The following is an 18,556-nucleotide window of genomic DNA, read 5'->3' on the forward strand; positions in this document are numbered from 1 at the left end:
GGAGAGAAAGACAGACACCTGCAGACCTGCTTCACCACCTGTGAAGCGACTCCCCTGCAGATGGGGAGCCGGGGGCTCAGACTGGGATCCTTACACCAGTCCTTGGGCTTTGTGCCACCTGCAATTAACCTTCTGCGCTACCAGCCGACTCCCTATTTATTTATTTAATTTAATTTATTTATTCCATTTTGTTGCCCTTGTTGTTTTTTATTGTTGTTGTAGTTATTGTTGTTGTTGAACAGGACAGAGAAAAATGGAGAGAGGAGGGGAAGACAGGGAGAGAGAAAGACAGACACCTGCAGACCTGCTTCACTGCCTGTGAAGCGACTCCCCTGTAGGTGGGGAGCTGGGGGCTCGAACTGGGATCCTTATGCTGGTGTTTGCGCTTTGAGCCATGTGCGCTTAACCTGCTGCGCTACCGCCCCTCCCCCCTTTTTTTACTAGAGCACTGGATGGACACAGCCAGGAATTGAGAGAGGAGGACATAGAGAGGGAGAGAGAAAGAGAGAGACACTTGCAGCCCTGCTTCACCACTTACAAAGCTTTCCCCCTGCAGGTGGGGATTGGGGGCTCGAACCCAGGACCTTGTGCATTGTAACGTGCGCTCAAATGTCAGCCTCTGGCTGACGGTGGTGTGCGGAATTAAGCCTGGGATTTTGGAGCTTTAGGCAGGAGAGTCTGCATAGCCATTAAATTGAGAGGGGAAGGGGAGAAAGAGACACCTGCAGCCCTGCTTCACTGCTCACAAAGCTTCCCCTCTGCAGGTGGGGTCCGACGATTTGAGCTCATGAATTTGTGCGTGGAAATTTTTATTTATTTTTTACATATTTTTTATTTTTTAATATTTATTTTCCCTTTTGTTGCCCTTGTTTTTCATTGTTGTTGTAGTTATTATTGTTGTTGTAGTTATTATTGTTGTTATTGATGTCGTCATTGTTGGATAGAACAGAGAGAAATGGAGAGAGGAGGGGAAGACAGAAAGGGGGAGAGAAAGACAGACACCTGCAGACCTGCTTCACCTCCTGTGAAGCGACTCCCCTGCAGGTGGGGAGCTGGGGGCTCGAACCGGGATCTTTATGCTGCCTTGCGCTTTGCGCCACCTGCGCTTAACCCACTGAGCTACCACCCTACTCCCTGTGCATGGTAATTAATGTGCACTCAAGCAAGGATGCCACCATCCAGCCCCTTAAATAATCATTTTATTAATATATTTTTTTAAAAATTCATAGCACAGAGAAAAATTGAGAGGGGAAGGATAGAGAGACAGAGAAACATCTGCAGCCCTGCTTCCACTCGTGAAGCTTCCCCCATGCAGGTGGGGATCTGGGGACTTGAACCCGGGTCCTGTTCACTGTAATGTGTGTGTTCAGCCAGATGCACCACCTGCCCCTCCAAAAAAACCAAACAAACACATTTCTGTATTTATTTAGCAATGGCTTGCAGTACTTTAGTGCCTAGGCAGTTTATCTAATTAAAAAAAACAGAGCCCTGCTCAGCTCTGGCTGATGGTGTGGTACTGGGGACAGAACCTAGGACCTCATAGCCTCAGTCAGGAGAATCTTTGAAGAACCCTTGTGCTGTGTATCCAGCCCTGTGTTGTTATTGTTATTTTTATGTGGGGATCCTTACACCCGTCCTTGTGCTTCACAGCATGTGCACTTAACCCGCCACACTACTGCCCGGCCCCTGTTTTTGTAATTTTTAAAATTCTTTTCTTTATTTATATTTATTTCCCCTTTTGTTGCCCTTGTATTTTTTATTGTTATTGTACTTATTGTTGTTATTGATGTTGTCGTTGTTAGATAGGACAGAGAGAAATGGAGAGAGGAGGGGAGACAGAGAGGGGAAGAGAAAGATAAACACCTGCAGACTTGCTTTACCGCTTGTGAAGCGACCCCCCTGCAGGTGGGGAGCCGGGGGCTCCAACCGGGATGCTCACGCCGGTCCTTGCACTTTGAGCCACGTGCGCTTACACCCGCTGTGCTACCGTCCTTAGGTTTTTGTAATTTGTAAAAATTTATTTTAGTGAGATAGAGAGAGAGACCCTAGAGCCCTGCTGAGCTCTGGCTGATGATGGTGCTGGAGATTGAACCTGGGAGCCTGGGGCAGAAGAGTCTTACAGAACCTCGGTCACCTGGCCGTTGTCTTGGAGACCAGGTTACTTGGGCACCCACAGGTGCTTCCACCTGCCGGCCCACCCCGACAGCGAGACCCCGCCCTCGCCTGGACCCGCCCAAGAGCTAGGCCCCGCCCTCTACGGCCACGCCCTTTATAGCTCTCTTCCTCGAGGGCGGGCCATCTGGGCGTCTCCGTCGGTGCTGGCTGTCTCGGCTCCCTTGGGCGCAGCTCAATTCAATCTAAGTCTGGGCCCCGAATCTACCGGGAGGCCTGAGGGGTGCGGCCGCAGGTCCCTGGTCCGCAGTTCCCTCAGGACCCCGTAGCAGACCCCCGAGGGTGTGCGTCCCAGGGATAGGGGTAGTCTGAGCATGTGGGCGTGGCCATCACGGAGTCAGGCGGGGCCTCGTAGTGTGTCGGGGTGGGGCTAATGCTTGCGCCAGGGCGGGGCCTGCATGTACGTCGAGTGGGGACGACGCATGCGTCATGCGTGAACTGAGGGTGCGGTGGGCGTGGCCAGCGCAAGCTTGGGGCGGGGCCTGCTTGTGTGAGGGGGGGGGGAAGGGGCTCGAAAGAGCGTCGCTGTGAAACTGGGCATTGGTTGGAAGAGAGTCCAGGCAGGACCGGTAAGAACGTTTCCATTAAGGCACATTTCCGTCAAGGCGGCGCATGCGTGTGATCTGATGGGTCGGGCCCGCGTATGCGAGGCCTAGAGCGTGTGTGGGACGGGGCTAGCGCTGGGCCGGCTTCGTGTGCGCAGGCCGGACGCCGGTGGGGGCGCAGCTGTGCCGGGAACCTATGCGTGTCGGGGACGGGGCCTTGTTCGGAAAGGGCGGGGCTTGTTTGTACGTGGGGGTGGGGCCATGCTGCGTTGGAGGCGGGGCTACACAGGCGGGGCTTGGCCGCGTGTGTTTTCGAGGGAGCGAGATCGGCTGTCGGGACGGGGCTCAGAGGAGGAGGCGGGGCCACGCATGCGTCAGGGTGTTTGTGGTTGGGGAACCAGGCTGCGTCGGGGCGTGGTTTCGAGGCGGCCTTGGCTGACGTCGAGGCGTGGTTAGAGGGGGCGGACCCAGGCAGCCTGCGTCGGGGTGGTGCTTCGCGGCGCGGGCTTTCTGAGCTCGTGTAGGAGGCGCGTGCTGATTCCTGGTACTGAGTCGGGTCGTCCCTTTGGGTGGGTGGCGATGCTCTTCATTTGACTGCATTGCCACCCCACGCCCCGGCCCGCAGCGTACCCGCTCCCGTGCAAGGGCCCATTCAGTGCGGGCCGAGGCTGCGGGTTCCTGGCGACCCTGCGGTGCCCGCGGGCCTGACAGCTTCACCTTGTTCCCGCAGCCGGGCCGCCATGGACCCCGAGAGCTCCCGCCTCCTCCCGGCCCTCTGCGCCGTGCTGGCTGACCCCCGGCTGCCCGAGCCTGATGACACGTGTCTGGAGAAGCTTCTGGACTGGTTCCGCTCCTTGGCCGCGGCAGGTGAGGTGGGCGCCAAGCACTCGCTCAGGGCCCTCCCTGGGGACAGACAGGACCAGGCCCTCCGCCCCCCTAGTCCCCAGGACAGGCAGGATCAGGGCGCCCGTCCTTGGCTCCGGGGCTGGGGCACAGCTCTGCTGGCGCTCTTTGGAATTAGGAACCAGTTTTTTTTTTTTTTTTTTGAAGATTTTATTTATTTACTAATGAGAAGTATAAGAGGAGAGAGAAAGAACCAGACATCACTCTGGTACATGTGCTCCCGGGAATTGAACTCAGGACTGCGTGCTTGAGAATCCAATGCTTTGTCCACTGCGCCACCTCCCGGACCACAGGAACCAGTTTTAAGAAACCAATTTCTTTCTGCTTCTGCGGGTGTGTGTCTCAGAGCCCTGCTCAGCTCAGGCTGATGGTGGTGCAGGGCATTGAACTTGGAACCTCAGAGCCTCAGGCAGGAGAGTTTTTTTTTTTTCTGATTTTTTTTATTTATTGGGGAGTTAGTGATTTACATTCAACATTAAGTACAATAGTTTGTACATGCATAACATTCCCCAAGGAGAATCTTTTTGCAGAATTGCTGTGCTATTTCACTAGCATTAATATTGTTACCATTATTACTATCAGTTTGTCAAAAGTTGCCTAGCATTGGTCGATACCGATGCAGGGGCTTGAACCTGGGATGTTGGAGCCTTGATCACGTACCAGGGGTTGAACTCTGTGCCTTCTGCTCTTATGTCTGAGGCTCTGGCCACTGTACCACCTCCGGGCCCCAACAGAGACGTTCTGGCTCCCTGAGGGCAGCCTCACTCCTTAGGAAGCTCTTGGGTCCTCCACTCCAGGGCCTGGCAGGTGGTGTCCAGCAGAGGCGCGAGCTCACCAAGTAGCTAGCCTGCCTGCGTGCGTGTCTGTGTCCTGAGGACTGCGTGCCCGTGCCCTGCGGTGACTGGCGCCGCCCCAGCCCTGAGTCTGCTGCCATGTGGGGGCTCCCGTGCGTCTGTCTGCCCCTGCCCTGTGGTCCAAAGCTTGAGGGTCTGCCCCATCCGGCGTCTGCTCCTGCTGAGTAGGAGAGTGCTGGCCCGTGTGCGGCAATCATCTAGCTGGCTGCCCCCTCAGCCCCAGCTGGTTCCTGGCCTGGAGGAAGCCCTCCCTCCTCATCTGGGCTGTGGGGTGCTGGAGGCTGTTCTCTGCACCTGCTGCTCCCTCCCCAGGCCGCCTTTGCGCCTGCCCTCCACCCTCCACTCTCCACCCTTGGGGACTGAAAAGCTTGCACACCGGCCCTCCCTCCTCCTCCTCTTCCTCCTCCTCCGCCTTTTCTTTCTCTCTCTCTTCCTCTTCCTAGTCCTTCTGCTCTTGGAACCAGGCGCTGCAGGCTGTCTGTTCACTCACCTGAATTGGCTCACAGGTCGGAGATCAGAGTCCCTGGGAGAGCGGGGCTGGGAGCAGCTTCTTGTTTGTTGGCTTTTGCAGGCTCCCTCTCACGTTTATGTCGGTTCTGTAGGTTCAGTGCCACCCCATGGTCACTGGGGTGGCAGGAAAGACTGGAGGGGGAGAGACAAGGGACTCAGCACAGCTTTCCCCAGTGTGCGCTTGTCCAGGGCGGGGCTTGAACCTGCGCTTTGAATAGCAAGAGAGCTGCTCGGTCCTGGGGGCCTTTTCTGTCTCACTGGCTGGTGTCTTGTCCCAAAACCTCCAGAAGCCACTGCTGGGATTTGCAGAGGGCGCCAGCTGCCCGGAGAGTGGGGAGGCAGCAGGGCATCTGTCCCATGGGGTGCTGGGCAGACTAGGGACACAGAGGCCGCTCCCTCAGGCCAGCGCCCATCCATCCATCCATCCCTCTGTCCGTCTCTCGCGCAGGGCCCAGCCTGCGACTACTGCAGGAGCACCCCTGCCTGGTGGAGCTGTTGAGGCGCTCGGCTGAGGGCCCGGAGCCCAGCAGGCCCGTGTTCGCATTCTCCCTGCGCCTTGCGGGCGTGCTTTCAGCCCAGGAGAGCTGCTTCCATCTCCTGCAGGTAAGCGCGGGCCAGTTGACATGGGCAGCAGCACCCTGGGAGTAGGCGGCCCAGCCTGTGACTCCCGTGACCTGGGGAGGGATACCGCGAGACTTGTGCCAGTGGCTCCCTCCCGAGAGGCCAGGCTTGACCTCTCCACCTGCTGGGCCCTGGGGGCGGTGGTGTTTCCACTTCCACCTGGCCTGCCCACCACAGTAGAGCCCTGGGGGAATGAGGGTCTCCTGTGTGGCCGGAGGGGGCTGTGGAGCTGGACTCGCTGAGCACCCCACACAGTGGGCTGGGCCCTGCCGCCCCCCCGGGAAGCCTTCCCAGCGCCCCTTTGCCTGCCACCCCATGATTCCCCTCTGCTTCCCCACAGGCCAAGCTGCTGCCCCTGCTCTTTGGGGAGCAGGGCGCCCCTGGCCGTGAGGCCTGGATGGCCCCCACAGTGCGCAGCGCCTGGATCCAGGGCCTGCACTCTCTGGCCCAGCACCCCGGCGCCCTGGGCTTCCTGGCCGATCTCGGTGGGTGCTGAGGAAGGGGAGCAGAGCAGAGCCCCTGGCTCAGGGCAGGAGGGGGTGACTGGGCCCTGGGGGTCCTACTAACCTGCTGTCCTCTGCAGGGGCCGTGGACCGCCTGCTCACCCTGCAAGGGGACCCCAGCCTGTTTGTGGTCACGGCGGCCGGGCAGCTCCTGGTGCACGTCCTGGGCCTGGCCCTGCATAACTGTGGTCCCCCCTGCGGCCCCCCCCTGGACCCCCAGTGGCCTCTGCTCGCCAGCTCGCTGCTGGCTCAGCTGGAAGAGGCCCTGCAGCCCGCGTCCACCCCGCAGCTCCTGCAGGCGTTGGGCGTGCTGACCAACGCATTCACCTCTTGCCCTGCCCCATGGGCCCCGGCCCTGTGGGGGAGGCTGAGGCCCGCCATGACCTGCCTGCTGGAAGGACAGCCCCTGCAGGCCCCCCACGCACTTGGGGACCTCCTGCTCGCCGTGGCCCGGTCGGCTATGGGGTCAGGGGAGACACGGGGGTGGGGAGGCAAGTCAGCTCATGAGGTTGGGAGATGAGGGGCTATGGGGATGGGAGATGGGTAGGTCAGCTTTTGGGGTCGGGAGACGGGGACAGGTCAGCTCACAGGGCTGGGAGACATGGGGCAGGTAAGCTCTCGAAGTCGGGAGACGAAGAGCAGGTCAGCTCACGGGGTCGGGGGAGATGGGGAGCCAGTCAGCTTGTGGGGTGTGGGAGGCAGGGGCCTCGCTTTGACTGTGGTCTGGGGAAAGAGGACTCTGCAGAGGATCCTGGAAGCCATGTTCCCTCCCTGGCAAGTGGGTGGGCAGAGGGGTGACGACTGCCCCTGGCTTTCTTGTAGTTCCCCAGAGGTGGTCGTTGACCTCGGCCCATGGGAGATGCTGGCACTGGTGCTGGGCCGCCTGGAGCCCTCACAGGGCGGGCAGCTGGCCCTGGGCGTGCTGCAGCTGCCAGAGTGGTGAGTGGGTGGGGGCGTGGGGGGAGGGGCTCCTGTGGGGGGTGGCGGGGTTGTCCTGCAGGAGTGAGAAGGGGGACCAGGCTGAGCCGTGGTCAGTGGTCTCAGCGGCTGGTCACTGGCTGGGTGGTCGGCTTTCTCTGGGCTGCGGTGCAGGTGAACTGGAGCTGTGTGGGGTGGAGTCAGTCCCCTCTCATGTCAGGAGACTCTGTCCACCAGGGGGTCCCAGTTCATGGAGTCCTCTGTCCCCAGCCCCCAGGCTCTGAGGGCCCAGGCCTTCGGCGTCCTCCTCCAGCCCCTGACCTGTGTCCTGAGCACCAGCACTGATGCCCCAGGACTGCAAGGTGTGAGGTCGTCAAGGAAGGGAGGGACCTGGGCATCTGTCACCAGACAACTAAGAGAGAAGGTGGCCTGGCGGGGTGGGAGGGCAGAATGCCGGGAGCCCTGGTGCCTGGGCTTCTGGGTGGGGATTGACCCTGTGTCCTTGTGGGGCACCCGTGTCCTGAGCAGCCAGCTCCCCACGGGGTCTCCTGGGAAGTCCCCTAAGAGCTCACCAAGCCAGCCTTCTGCTGTTTCCAGAACTGCCGCCCAGCGCAGTGGGGGGCTCGGCCTCCTTAGACCTGCTACTGGCCTCCCGCTCAGCCTGTGTTGGCCTCCTGTGCTGTGCCCTGGCCCGCCTGGCCCTGCTGCCGCCGCTGGTATAAGCCCTGGCTGGGACGGGGGGTGCTCTGCTGGCTGACACCGGCCTCCCCCAGTCCTGGTGCCCCTCGCCCTGCCCTGGCTGGTGGACTTCCCCAGGCCTGGCTGACCCAACCCCTTCCCCCAGCCCTGGCGTCCCTCGCCCTGGCCGCAGGCCTTCCTGCTGGGCGCTGTGGTGGCCGTGCTGCGCTCCTGCAATGGCCATGTCCCGATCTCGGCTGCAGGGGGCCGGCTCTGTGCTGCACTGGTGGGCTGTGAACGGGTGCAGAGGGCAGCCCTGGACCTACTGGGGGCGCTGGCCCAGGATGCTGGTGAGGGGGCTCTGCTGATTCCTGGGGTGGGGGGCGCCCCACAGGGACTAGGGGCGTGGTGCCTCACGGGCTGTGTCCCCAGGCCCCCCTGAGCTGGTGCTGGAGGTGTGTGGCGTCCTGCTGGAGCACGTGGACAGTCCTGACTCCAGCCCCACGGTAGGCACCTGGGGTGGGACCTCCACACGTGGAGGCGGAGGCAGGGGCCCAGGGTTTGCGTGCAGCCAACCCTGTACTGCGGGAATCCCTTCCTCATCAGAGTCTGTGTCCAGCTGCTTCCCTGGGTGGTGATCCCTGTGCCCCTGCCTCAGCCTGCAACCCTTCTGCTTCCCAGGTCCTGAAGAAGGCCTTCCAGGCCTCACTCACCTGGCTTCCACACGCAGACAAGAAACCCCACCCCTGTGGCCTGCAGGTCCCCGCCCAGCTCTTCCTCCCAGGTGCCCACTGCTGGGGGGGTTTGGGGGTCTGGAGGGTGTTGGGGGGGTGCAGCCTCTAAACCGCCCACCCCTCAGAGCTGCTCCAGGTGCTGCGGAAGCGGCTATGCAGCCCCAGCTGGGAGGTGCGTGACTCGGGCCTGGAGTTCCTGACGCAGGCTGCCAGCCTCTGGGCCGGTGAGTGGGCCCCAAGCATAGCCCTGGCTCTGGAGAGGGACGCCTAGGGTGTCAGGGAGGGGCACAGAGAGTGGGTGCCTCTTCCCAGCATCTCCCTGTACTCACCCCCGCCCCAGGCCAGGCTGATTTCAGGCAGATGCTCCAGGCCTCTGAGGTGCCCCCACTGGCCAGGCAGCTACTGCGGGACCCCGAGAGCTATGTCCGCGCCAGTGCCGTGATCGCCGTGGGCCAGCTGTCCAGCGGGGGGCTGTGGGCCCACCCTGGGGACCAACAGGTAGGGTGCTCAGGGGCTAAGGTGGATGGGGTCGCGCTGGGTCAACTGAGCCCGCCTATGCCCCCTCCACAGGGGAGCCCGCTGGAGGGGCTGCTGGACATGCTGGACACGGACCCCGACGCCTTTCCACGCAGGGCCATCCTGCAGGTGCTCACCGCCTGGCTGCGGGACACCCATGGCCCCCTGGCCGCCCATCCTGAGCCCCTGCTGGCTCGTGCCTTCCAGGCCGCCGGACGGGACCCGGACTGGGAGGTGCGGGCACGGGGCCTGGAGCTGGCACGGGAGTTCCTGGTGCAGACACTGGGCCGGATAGGTGTCCCCTGCCCCTATGTGCCCACCCCGCTGCTAGACACCCCGCCTGCGGACACCCAGGCCCTGCACCCCGCCTGCCGCACTCGGCTCTTCGAGTTCGTCTTCCCGGCCCTGTTTGACTATGACCGGCCCGTGGCCCGCGCAGCCTGTGAGCTGCTGCTGCTTCTGAGGGCTCAGACCACCACCTGCGCCACCCCACCACAGGCGGGGGATACCCCTGACCCCGCCACTGTGGAGGCGGCTCTGCACTGTTGGCGGACTGGCGAGGCAGGCCGGCCCCTGGGGGAGCTAGTGCCCCAGGCTGTGCTGGCCGTGCTGCAGGCCCTGGACCTGGACGACCTTCGGGGCACGCTGGCCGACGGCAGTGACCACGCGGAGAAGAGCCCCCTGTCTCTGCTGCAGGACATGCTGGCCGCTGCGGGTGCTCAGGGGCACAACCAAGTTGACTGCTACTAAGCCCAGGGGCTGCCCCCACCGGGGGCAGGGACCCGCATGCCAACTCGTGTTTCCACGGCCGATGGTGCTGGAGCCAGGTGACTAGACCTGAGTTAGTGCTGCCCACTCCCTCCCCAGAGCCAGAACCCCTATCTCGAGGTTTAGGTCAAGAATTCAGGCTCTGGAGGAGCTGGGTCAGCAGGGAGCTGGGTGGGTGGGGGCAGGTCTGGGTATGCGGGTGACAGCACCGGGACCCGGGAAGCAGGCTTGATGCTGCATCTGCTCGGCTTCGGGCTGTCGCCCCAGCCGTCACCAAGTCTCCTCTGGACGGGGGTCAGCTCCCCAGGGTTTTGCCCCTGCCCACATCTGAGGAGCTGACAGGCCACCTTGCCGGGTGCGTTCGCGTCCTCTGAGTGCTGGATTCAGTGGCCGTCCAGGCTGAACGCCGCACACTGGGTCAGAACTGCTGCCACAGCTGACACACTCGCTCCCCGAGTGGCTTGTTTTCTCCTCGGAATCATTCGCAGTTGGCCGTGCTGCTGAGCTGGTGTCTTGTCTCAGAGCACTAGAGGCAGCCCTGGTCTGGGGGGGGGGGGGTCTGTGGAGAGACCCTCCGGGGCAGCCCTCTGCCCTGGGCATAGGGTTAGGGTCCCTTGATGGCCCGGCTTCGCAGTGGGCGGCACAACCCCTGGGCGTCTAGGGCACAACACCCAGGTTAACGGCCTAGGCAGGAGTAGGAATGGCAGGTCCCTGGGAGCAGACAGACGGCTCCAGCCCTGCCCCCAGGAGCCTGCTGCTGCTCGGTGGATGGGAGCTTCCCCTATGCCTCAGAGTTGGCCACCCCAGGCCCTCAGCACCTGGAGTGCTTAGTGGAGAGACCTAAGGGCCTGGCCGGTGACTGCCTAGTGGGACACTACCATGTATGGGGACCTGGGTTCGAGCCCCAGCTATCACATGGGAACATCTGCAGGAGGGGAGGCTTCACAAACAGTGGAGTAATGTTGAGATGTTTCTTTAGTCTCTCTTTCATCTGTGTCTCTGTCTTACAAATAAAAAACAGTCCGCCAGGAGTGGGGGAATTGTAATAACACTGGTGGAGAAACAAACCTTAGGAGAGACATGGAGAGGACTAAGCACAAGGATCCAGGTTTGAGCCCCTCCTCCCCATTTGCAGGGGGAAGCTTCACAAGCAGTGAAGCAGAGACCTGCTTTGGTGTCTCTCTCCCTTTCTTCCCTCTCCTAATCTCTGTCTCTGTCCAGTAAAATGGGAAAAGTGGCCTCCAGCAGTGGATTCAGCGGTAACCCTGTGGGCAAAAACGTAGAAGTGCCTTGGGCCCAACTTAGCCCACCCCCCAGGATCCATCCCCACTGAGTGGCAACAGTGGTGTTGATGAGCAGGGCCCCAGGGCCCAGTGATGCAGCAGCAGGAGAAACTGCTACATCTCAGCTGACTTCCTCCTGAGGGAGCTGGACAGGAAATAGATTCAGAGTAAATGGGAATGAACAGCAAGGCTTGAATGTGGGAACCAAGGAGATACAGCAAAACCAGGAGCTCAGCCAAGTCCAGGCTCCTGTGGCCAGGCACACGGCACCACAGAAACGAGGGCCGCCCTCAGCCCAGGCATACTAGTGGGCTCGGCACAGTCCCCCATGTGGCTTAGCCAGATGTAGGGAGAGTTGACGGTCTGGTCTCCAGACCAGGAGATGGCAGCAGGCGCCCACCCTGAGCCAGCCTCTCACTGCCCCAGCCTGGACAGACGTCCCAGGGAACCAAGGGCAGAGCCGTTGCAATAGCTCTGGGACCAGCCCTCAGTGTCAAGGAAGCTCCTTCGACTGTCAACTTCTTGGCTTCTCAGCCTTGGGAGCAGAAAGGGGGGTGGTGGCCAGGGATGGATGGGTCAGTGCAGAACACTGGCCACAGCCTGAGCTAGTGGCTTTCATTTTATTTGATGGGGGCAGGGGAGACTGGTGGTGAGGCAGACGCTCACACCAGAGGCTCCTAGGCCACAGGTTCAGTTTCCCCACACTAAGTCAAAGCTGAGCAGTGCTCTGGTTTAAAAAAAGAAAAAGCTGGGAGTTGGGCAGTAGTGCAGCGGGTTAAGTGCAGGTGGTGCAAAGTACAAGGACTGGTGTAAGGATCCCGGTTCAAGCCCTCGGCTCCCCACCTGCAGAGGAGTTGCTTCACAGCGGTGAAGCGTCTGCAGGTGTCTGTCTTTCCCCCTCTGTCTTCCCCTCCTCTCTCCATTTCTCTTTGTCGATCCAACAACAACATCAATAATAACTACAATAAAACAACAAGGGCAACAAAAAGGAATAAATAAATATTTTTAAAAAAGAGAAAGATTCTAATGCCTGAGGCTCTGAAGTCCCAGGTTCAGTCCCCAGAACCACCATATGCCAGAGCTGAGCAGTGCTCTGGTCTCTCTCTTTGTATCTTTCTCATTAAAGTAAGTAAGTTAAAAAAAAGAAAAAGGGGACCAGGCGGTAGTGCAGCGGGTTAAGCGCATGTGGCACAAAGCACAAGGGCCAGCCTAAGGATGCTGATTCAAGCCCCCAGCTCCCCACCTGCAGGGGGGTTGCTTCACAGGCGTTGAAGCAGGTGTCTTTATCTCCCCCTGTCTTCCCACCTCTCTCGATTACTCTCTGTCCTATCCAGCAACAACAATAAAAACAAGGGCAACAAAAAGGAAAAAAATAGCATCCAGAAGCAGTGGATTTGTAATGCAGGCACCGACCCCAGCAGTAACCCTGGAGGAAAAAAAAAAGTTATTTGTTGGGACAGAAGTTGAGCAGAGAGAGATTGGGAGGTAGAGACCACTGCTGTCCCACTGCTCTGCTTTTTATGCCTCGTTAAGCGACTCCCCTGTGGGTGAGGAGCAGGGGCCCTTAGGAGGGGTAGGTAATGTATGCTTTACCAGGTGCGCCACCACCCGGCCCCTGTTGCCTTTCAAGTCTGAGGTCCCCAGCATCACCTGTGTCTTCAGTGTCACTTCTAGAGCAGGCCTATGACAAGGACTCCTGAGGGTGGGGGCAGAGAGCCCACCAGGCCCGGCCTGTACCCAAGGTTCCAGGGGTCTGATGAAAGGCCCCACCGCCCCTGGGGGAGCCTGTGCCCTGGGAGGCTCCTGGAGGGAGAGGTGTGTGGAGGTGAGGGGCTGCCTGAATGGGTGCCGCTCCCCAGATACCCACTGGGCCTTGGGTGAGGGGCTGGCCTGAGCTGACCTGGGAGTGGGGTCTGAGTGTCCTCCCCCCAGCGTCTTCACACAGACGTCCTGGCTCATGCTGGTGGCTGGGGACTGTGATGCTTCCTGCCCTGGCCCATGGGCGTGAGGCCCTGCGTCTGCCCACAGGGTCACATGTGCTGGTGGCCTGCTCTCTGCTCTGTCATCAGTTTCAAGTGAAGACCTTTAAAAGTGTTAAAGACACAACAAGGGCAACAAAAAGGGAGAATTAATAAATCAATATTAAAAAAAAAGTGTTAAAGACGGAAGTCAGGTGGTGGTGCAGTGGGTTAAGCGCAGGTGGCACTAAGTGCAAGAACCAAGTAAGGATCCCGGTTCGAGCCCCCGGTTCCCCACCTCCAGGGGAGTTGCTTCACAGGCAGTGAAGCAGGTCTACAGTTGTCTATCCCCCTCTCTCCATTTTTTTTAATGTCTTACATTCAACAGTAAATACAATAGTTTGTACATGCATAACATTCCCCAGTTTCCCATATAACAATACAACCCCCACTATGTCATTTATCATCCTTCATGGACCTATATTCTTCCCACCCACCCACCCCAGAGTCTTACTTTGGTGCAATACGCCAATTCCAGTTCAGGTTCTACTTGTGTTTTCTTTTCTGATCTTGTTTTTCAACTTCGGCCTGAGAGTGAGATCATCCCATATTCATCCTTCTGTTTCTGACTTATTTCACTCAACATGATTTTTTCAAGGTCCATCCAAGATCGGCTGAAAACAGTGAAGTCACCATTTTTCTTTTTTTTTTTTTTTTAAGATTTTATTTATTAATGAGAAAGATAGGAGGAAAGAGGGAAAGAACCAGACATCACTCTGGTACATGTGCTGCCAGGTATTGAACTCAGGACCTCATGCTTGAGAGTCCAGTGCCCTTAGCCACTGTGCCACCTCCTGGACCACGAAGTCACCATTTTTCACAGCTGAGTAGTATTCTGTTCTTTTTTTCTCAAGATTGTTTTGGCAATTCTAGGTCTTTTCTGGTTCCAGATAAACATTTGTAGCATTTGTTCTATTCTCCTAAAAAATGTACTTGGGATCTTGATGGGGATAGCATTAAATTTGTAGATGGCTCTGGGTAATATATTCATTTTGATGATGTTAATTCTTCCAACCCATGAACATGGAATATCTTTCCACTTCTTTGTGTCTTTTTCAATTTCTTTGAGTAGTGACTCATAATTTTCAGTATACAAGTCTTTCACTTCTTTGGTTAGGTTTACTCCTAGATATTTTATTGTTTTTGTTGCTGTAGTAAAAGGAATTGATTTCTGGGTTTCAATTTCTTCTAACTTAGTGTTTGCATAGAGGAATGCCACTGACTTTTGAATGCTAATTTTATAGCCTGACACCTTACTGTATTGCCTGATGATTTCCAAAAGCTTCTTGCTGGAGTCCTTAAGTTTTTCCATGTATACTATCATGTCGTCTGCAAATAAGGAGAATTTGACTTCTTCTCTTCCAATCTGTATGCCTTTAATTCCTTGCTCCTGCCTGATTGCTATGGCAAGAACTTCCAACACTATGTTGAATAGTAATGGTGATAGTGGGCAGCCCTGTCTAGTACCTGATCTGAGTGGAAGTGCTTCCAGTTTTTCACCATTGAGTATGATGTTTGCTATATATAGACTCCACTGTCTTCAGGAATTTTCCATCTATTCCCATTTTTTGTTGTGTTTTGATCATAAAGGGATGTTGTATTTTGTCAAAGGCTTTCTCTGCATCTATTGATATGACCATGTGGTTTTTGGTCTTGCTTTTGTTGATGTGGTGGATCACATTGATTGATTTACGTATATTAAACCAACCTTGCATGCCTGGGATACCCCACTTGGTCATGATGAACAATCTTTTTGATATACTGCTGTATCCGGTTGGCTAGAATTTTGTTCAATATTTTAGCATCTATGTTCATCAGAGATATTGGTCTGTAGTTTTCTTTTTTGGTTGTGTCCCTGTCTGCTTTTGGTATCAGGGTGATGTTGACTTCATAGAAGCTGGCAGGGTGTATTCCATTGTCTTCAATCTTCTGGAAGACTTTTAAAAGTAGAGGTATTAGTTCTTCTTTGAAGGTTTTGTAGAATTCATTTGTAAAACCATCTGGTCCAGGACTTTTATTTTTGGGGAGATTTTTGATAACTGTTTCAATTTCATTAGCTGTGATGGGCCTGTTCATATTATCCACTTCCTCTTTGCTTAGTTTTGGAAGTTGGTAGGTATCTAGGAAATCACCCATTTCTTCCAGGTTCTTTAGCTTGGTGGCCTATAGTTGTTCATAGAAGCCTCGCATGATATGTGGAATTTCTGCAGTGTCTGTTGTGATTTCTCCTCTTTCATTTACTATCCGATTTATTTGGGTCTTCTCCCTTTTTTGTTTTGTGAGTCTGGCTAAAGGCTTGTCGATTTTGTTTACTCTTTCAAAGAACCAACATTTACTTTCATTGATCTTTTGTATGGTTTTCCTATTCTCAATGTTATTTTATTTCTGCCCTAACTTTAGTGATTTCTGTCCTTCTCGTTGCTTTAGGATTCCTTTGTTGTTCTTTTTCTAGGTCTTTAAGATGTGCAATCAGGCTGTTTATTTGTGCTTTTTCTTGTTTCCTAATGTGTGCTTGTATAGCTATGAACTTCCCTCTCAGTACTGCCTTAGCTGTGTCCCAAATATTTTGTGTCTTCATTTTCATTGAACTCTCGAAACATTTTGATTTCTTCCTTGATTTCCTCTTTGACCCAGAAGTTGTTAAGAAGTGTACTGTTGAGCTTCCACATTTTGGGACTGTTACTAATCTTTTGTTGATTGTTAAGTGTTAGTTTAATTCCACTGTGGTCTGAGAAGATGTTTGGGATGATTTAAATGCTCTTGAATTTGCTGATGCTGTCTTTGTGGCTTAACATATGGTCTATCCTTGAGAATGGCCCATGTGGATTTGAGTAAAATGTGTACTCCAGTTTCTTGGGATGAATGACTCTGAAAATGTCCAATAGTTCTAGTTTATCTATCTCTTCATTCCCTTATGTCTTTACTGATTTTCTGCCTGGATGATCTGTCAAGTTGAGATAGTGGGGTGTTGAAGTCCCCTACTATGATTGTGTTACTGTTAATATATTGCTGTAGCTCTTTCAGTAGAAGTTTGATGTATTTAGATGGCTTCTCATTGAGTGCATAGATGTTAATAATTGTTAAGTCCTCTTGATTGACTGATCCTCTGAGCATTAAGTAGTGTCCATTCCTATCTTTTAAAATCTTATCTATTTTAAAGTCTATCATATCAGATATGAGAATAGCTTTTCCTGCCCTTTTTTGTGGGCCATTGGCTTGTATGATAGTTTTCCATCCTTTCACTTTGAGTCTGTGTTTGTCTTGTTGAGTTAGGTGGGTTTCCTGTAGACAGCATATTGTTGGGTTGTGTTTTCTGATCCATCTTCCTACTCTGTGTCTTTTAATAGGTGAATTCAGGCCATTGACATTTATTGATATCAAAGATTGAAGATATTTTAACGCCATTCTTGTAGAGTTTTAGAGTGTTTTGATATATGTCCTATTTGTGGTGGTCTGGTTGTTTATAGGAGACCTTTCAGAACTTCTTTCAGGGCAGGCTTGGTGATGGTTGCTTCCTTCAACTGTTGCTTGTCTGAGAAGGTTTTGATGCTTCCATCTAGTCTGAATGACAGTCTAGCAGGATATAGTATTCTTGGCTGAAAGCCTTTCTCATTGAGCACTCGATAGATATCTTGCCATTCTCTTCTGGCCTGTAGTGTTTGTATGCAGAAGTCTGCTGCTAATCTTATGGGTTTTCCTTTGTAGGTGACTCTTTGTTTTTCTCTTGCAGCCTTGAGGATCCTTTCTTTATCCTTATTCCTTTCCATTCTAAGTATGATATGTCTTGGTGTCTTTAGGTCTGGGTTAATTCTGTTTGGGACCCCCTGGGCTTCTTGAATCTTTATGTCTTTGGTGTTGTCTAGACTAGAGAAATTTTCAGCTATTATGGCCTGGAGAATGCTTTCTTCCTCCCCTTCTCTTTCTTCCTCTGGTAAGCCAATAATGCGTATATTGTTTCTTTTGAAGTCATCCCATAGGACTCTGTTGTTGTTTTCAGCATCTCTTAATCTCTTTTTGAGATCTCTTACTTCTTTTTTAGTTGTCTCTAATTCATCCTTAATCTTGCTAATTCTGTCTTCAGCCTCATAGATTCTATTCTCTCTGCCCTCTACTGTTTTCTGGAGTTCATCTATTTTGTTGCCCTGCTCTGATACTGTTTTAGCTTGTTCAGCTAGTTGCATTCTTAGCTCAGCGATTTCAGCTTTCAGCTCTCTAATAACCATGAGATAATTAGTATTTTCTTCTATATTCTCATTTGTTGTTCCTGTATTTCTGATTACAATTTTTTCAAATTCTTTACTCACTCCTGTGATTATTTCCTTAGCTAATGTTTGGATGTTGAACTCATTATTTTGTGCTTCACCCTTGGAGGACGTTTAGCTGGACTCTTGTCCTGGTTCGATTCTCCAATATTTTTTCTTGTTGTTTTAACCATTTTATATATTATGTTATGAGTTCCCTTTATCAGTACTTTTCAAATTATTGATCACTATTGCCTGAATTGACTTGTGTCTAAGTAAGTTAAAGGGTTCACGGTGGAAGTTAACAGTTGTTTCAATCCCTGAGTTGGAGCTCAGTGGTTTAAAAGCCTCTTTTTTTTTTCTTCCCTGTAGGCTATGGGAGCCTCAGGGCTTTTATACTATCAATAGGCTTCTTAGCTTAATCACTGACTCTTGACCAAGAGATAAAGCAGGGTGTGGCAGAGATAATCCAGTGGTTATGCAAAGAGACTTTCACAGCCCCTCAGCTATGCCACGGAGGTATAGGTCTTCTCCTGAGTTTCCTGGTTAGATCTCTGTCCCCTGGTGTCCCTCCCTGTTGCTGCTCCAGATTCTGAGGGTAGTAGCAATGGAGACTCAGAGTTGCACTTGGTGAGTCTCTGGGGAGTCCTCTCCCCCCTTCAGCTGTCCCCTTGTTGGTGGAGCAGACTGGAGGTGGTGTCTCAACTGATAAACTGCTGAACTGTTAGCAGTCACTTAATCTCTCCTTAGGCCCCTCTCTCCTCTCTGTCACCAGTCACACATGTTTGTACTCACCGGTGATTTGGTGGGTTCCTGTGGTCATTCTAGTCCTGTCTTGTTTCGGGCCCGGGTGGTCTCCTTTGGTATTCCTAGTTGATCCGGGAGAGCTCAGACCACTTTTTTTTTTTTAACCAGAGCATTGCTCCCCCTCTCTCCATTTCTCTCTGTCTTGTCCAACAACAACGACATCAGTAACAACAATAATAAACAAAGGCAGGAGTTGGGTGATAGCACAGCAGATTAAGCGAATGTGGTGCAAAGGGCATAAGGATCCCGGTTCGAGCCCCCGGCTCCCCACCTGCAGGGGGTTCACAAGTGGTGAATCAGGTCTGCAGGTGTCTATCTTTCCCCGTTTTCCTCTCTCCATTTCTCTGCCCTATCCAACAACGATGACACCAATAACAATAATAATTAGAATAAAAAAACAAAGGCATGGTGTCGGGCGGTAGCGCAGTGGTGAAACGCACATGGCACAAAGTGCAAGGACTGGTGTAAGGATCCCGGTCCAGCCC

General features: G+C 54.4%; 1 protein-coding gene across 6 annotated transcripts in view; it reads left to right on the forward strand.

The window, feature by feature from the left end:
- The window catches only part of BRAT1 (BRCA1 associated ATM activator 1), a 15,924-nt gene extending 4,958 nt beyond the window's left edge, over positions 1 to 10,966 (forward strand). Inside the window, exons 1-14 of one of the 6 annotated variants that reach the window (XM_060173204.1) lie at positions 2,346 to 2,456; positions 3,448 to 3,584; positions 5,433 to 5,587; positions 5,946 to 6,090; positions 6,189 to 6,561; positions 6,931 to 7,047; positions 7,297 to 7,388; positions 7,624 to 7,742; positions 7,871 to 8,054; positions 8,137 to 8,210; positions 8,386 to 8,488; positions 8,564 to 8,662; positions 8,779 to 8,936; positions 9,009 to 10,966. In XM_060173204.1, the coding sequence (XP_060029187.1) occupies positions 3,458 to 3,584; positions 5,433 to 5,587; positions 5,946 to 6,090; positions 6,189 to 6,561; positions 6,931 to 7,047; positions 7,297 to 7,388; positions 7,624 to 7,742; positions 7,871 to 8,054; positions 8,137 to 8,210; positions 8,386 to 8,488; positions 8,564 to 8,662; positions 8,779 to 8,936; positions 9,009 to 9,704 (2,442 nt within the window). In that variant the 5' untranslated portion in view covers positions 2,346 to 2,456; positions 3,448 to 3,457 and the 3' untranslated portion in view covers positions 9,705 to 10,966. The other 5 variants (XM_060173205.1, XM_060173203.1, XM_016189089.2 and 2 more) reach the window with 5 other exon arrangements.
- The last annotated feature ends 7,590 nt before the right edge of the window (positions 10,967 to 18,556 follow it).

Source organism: Erinaceus europaeus, chromosome 15, assembly GCF_950295315.1.
Source record: "Erinaceus europaeus chromosome 15, mEriEur2.1, whole genome shotgun sequence".
NCBI lineage: Eukaryota > Metazoa > Chordata > Mammalia > Eulipotyphla > Erinaceidae > Erinaceus > Erinaceus europaeus.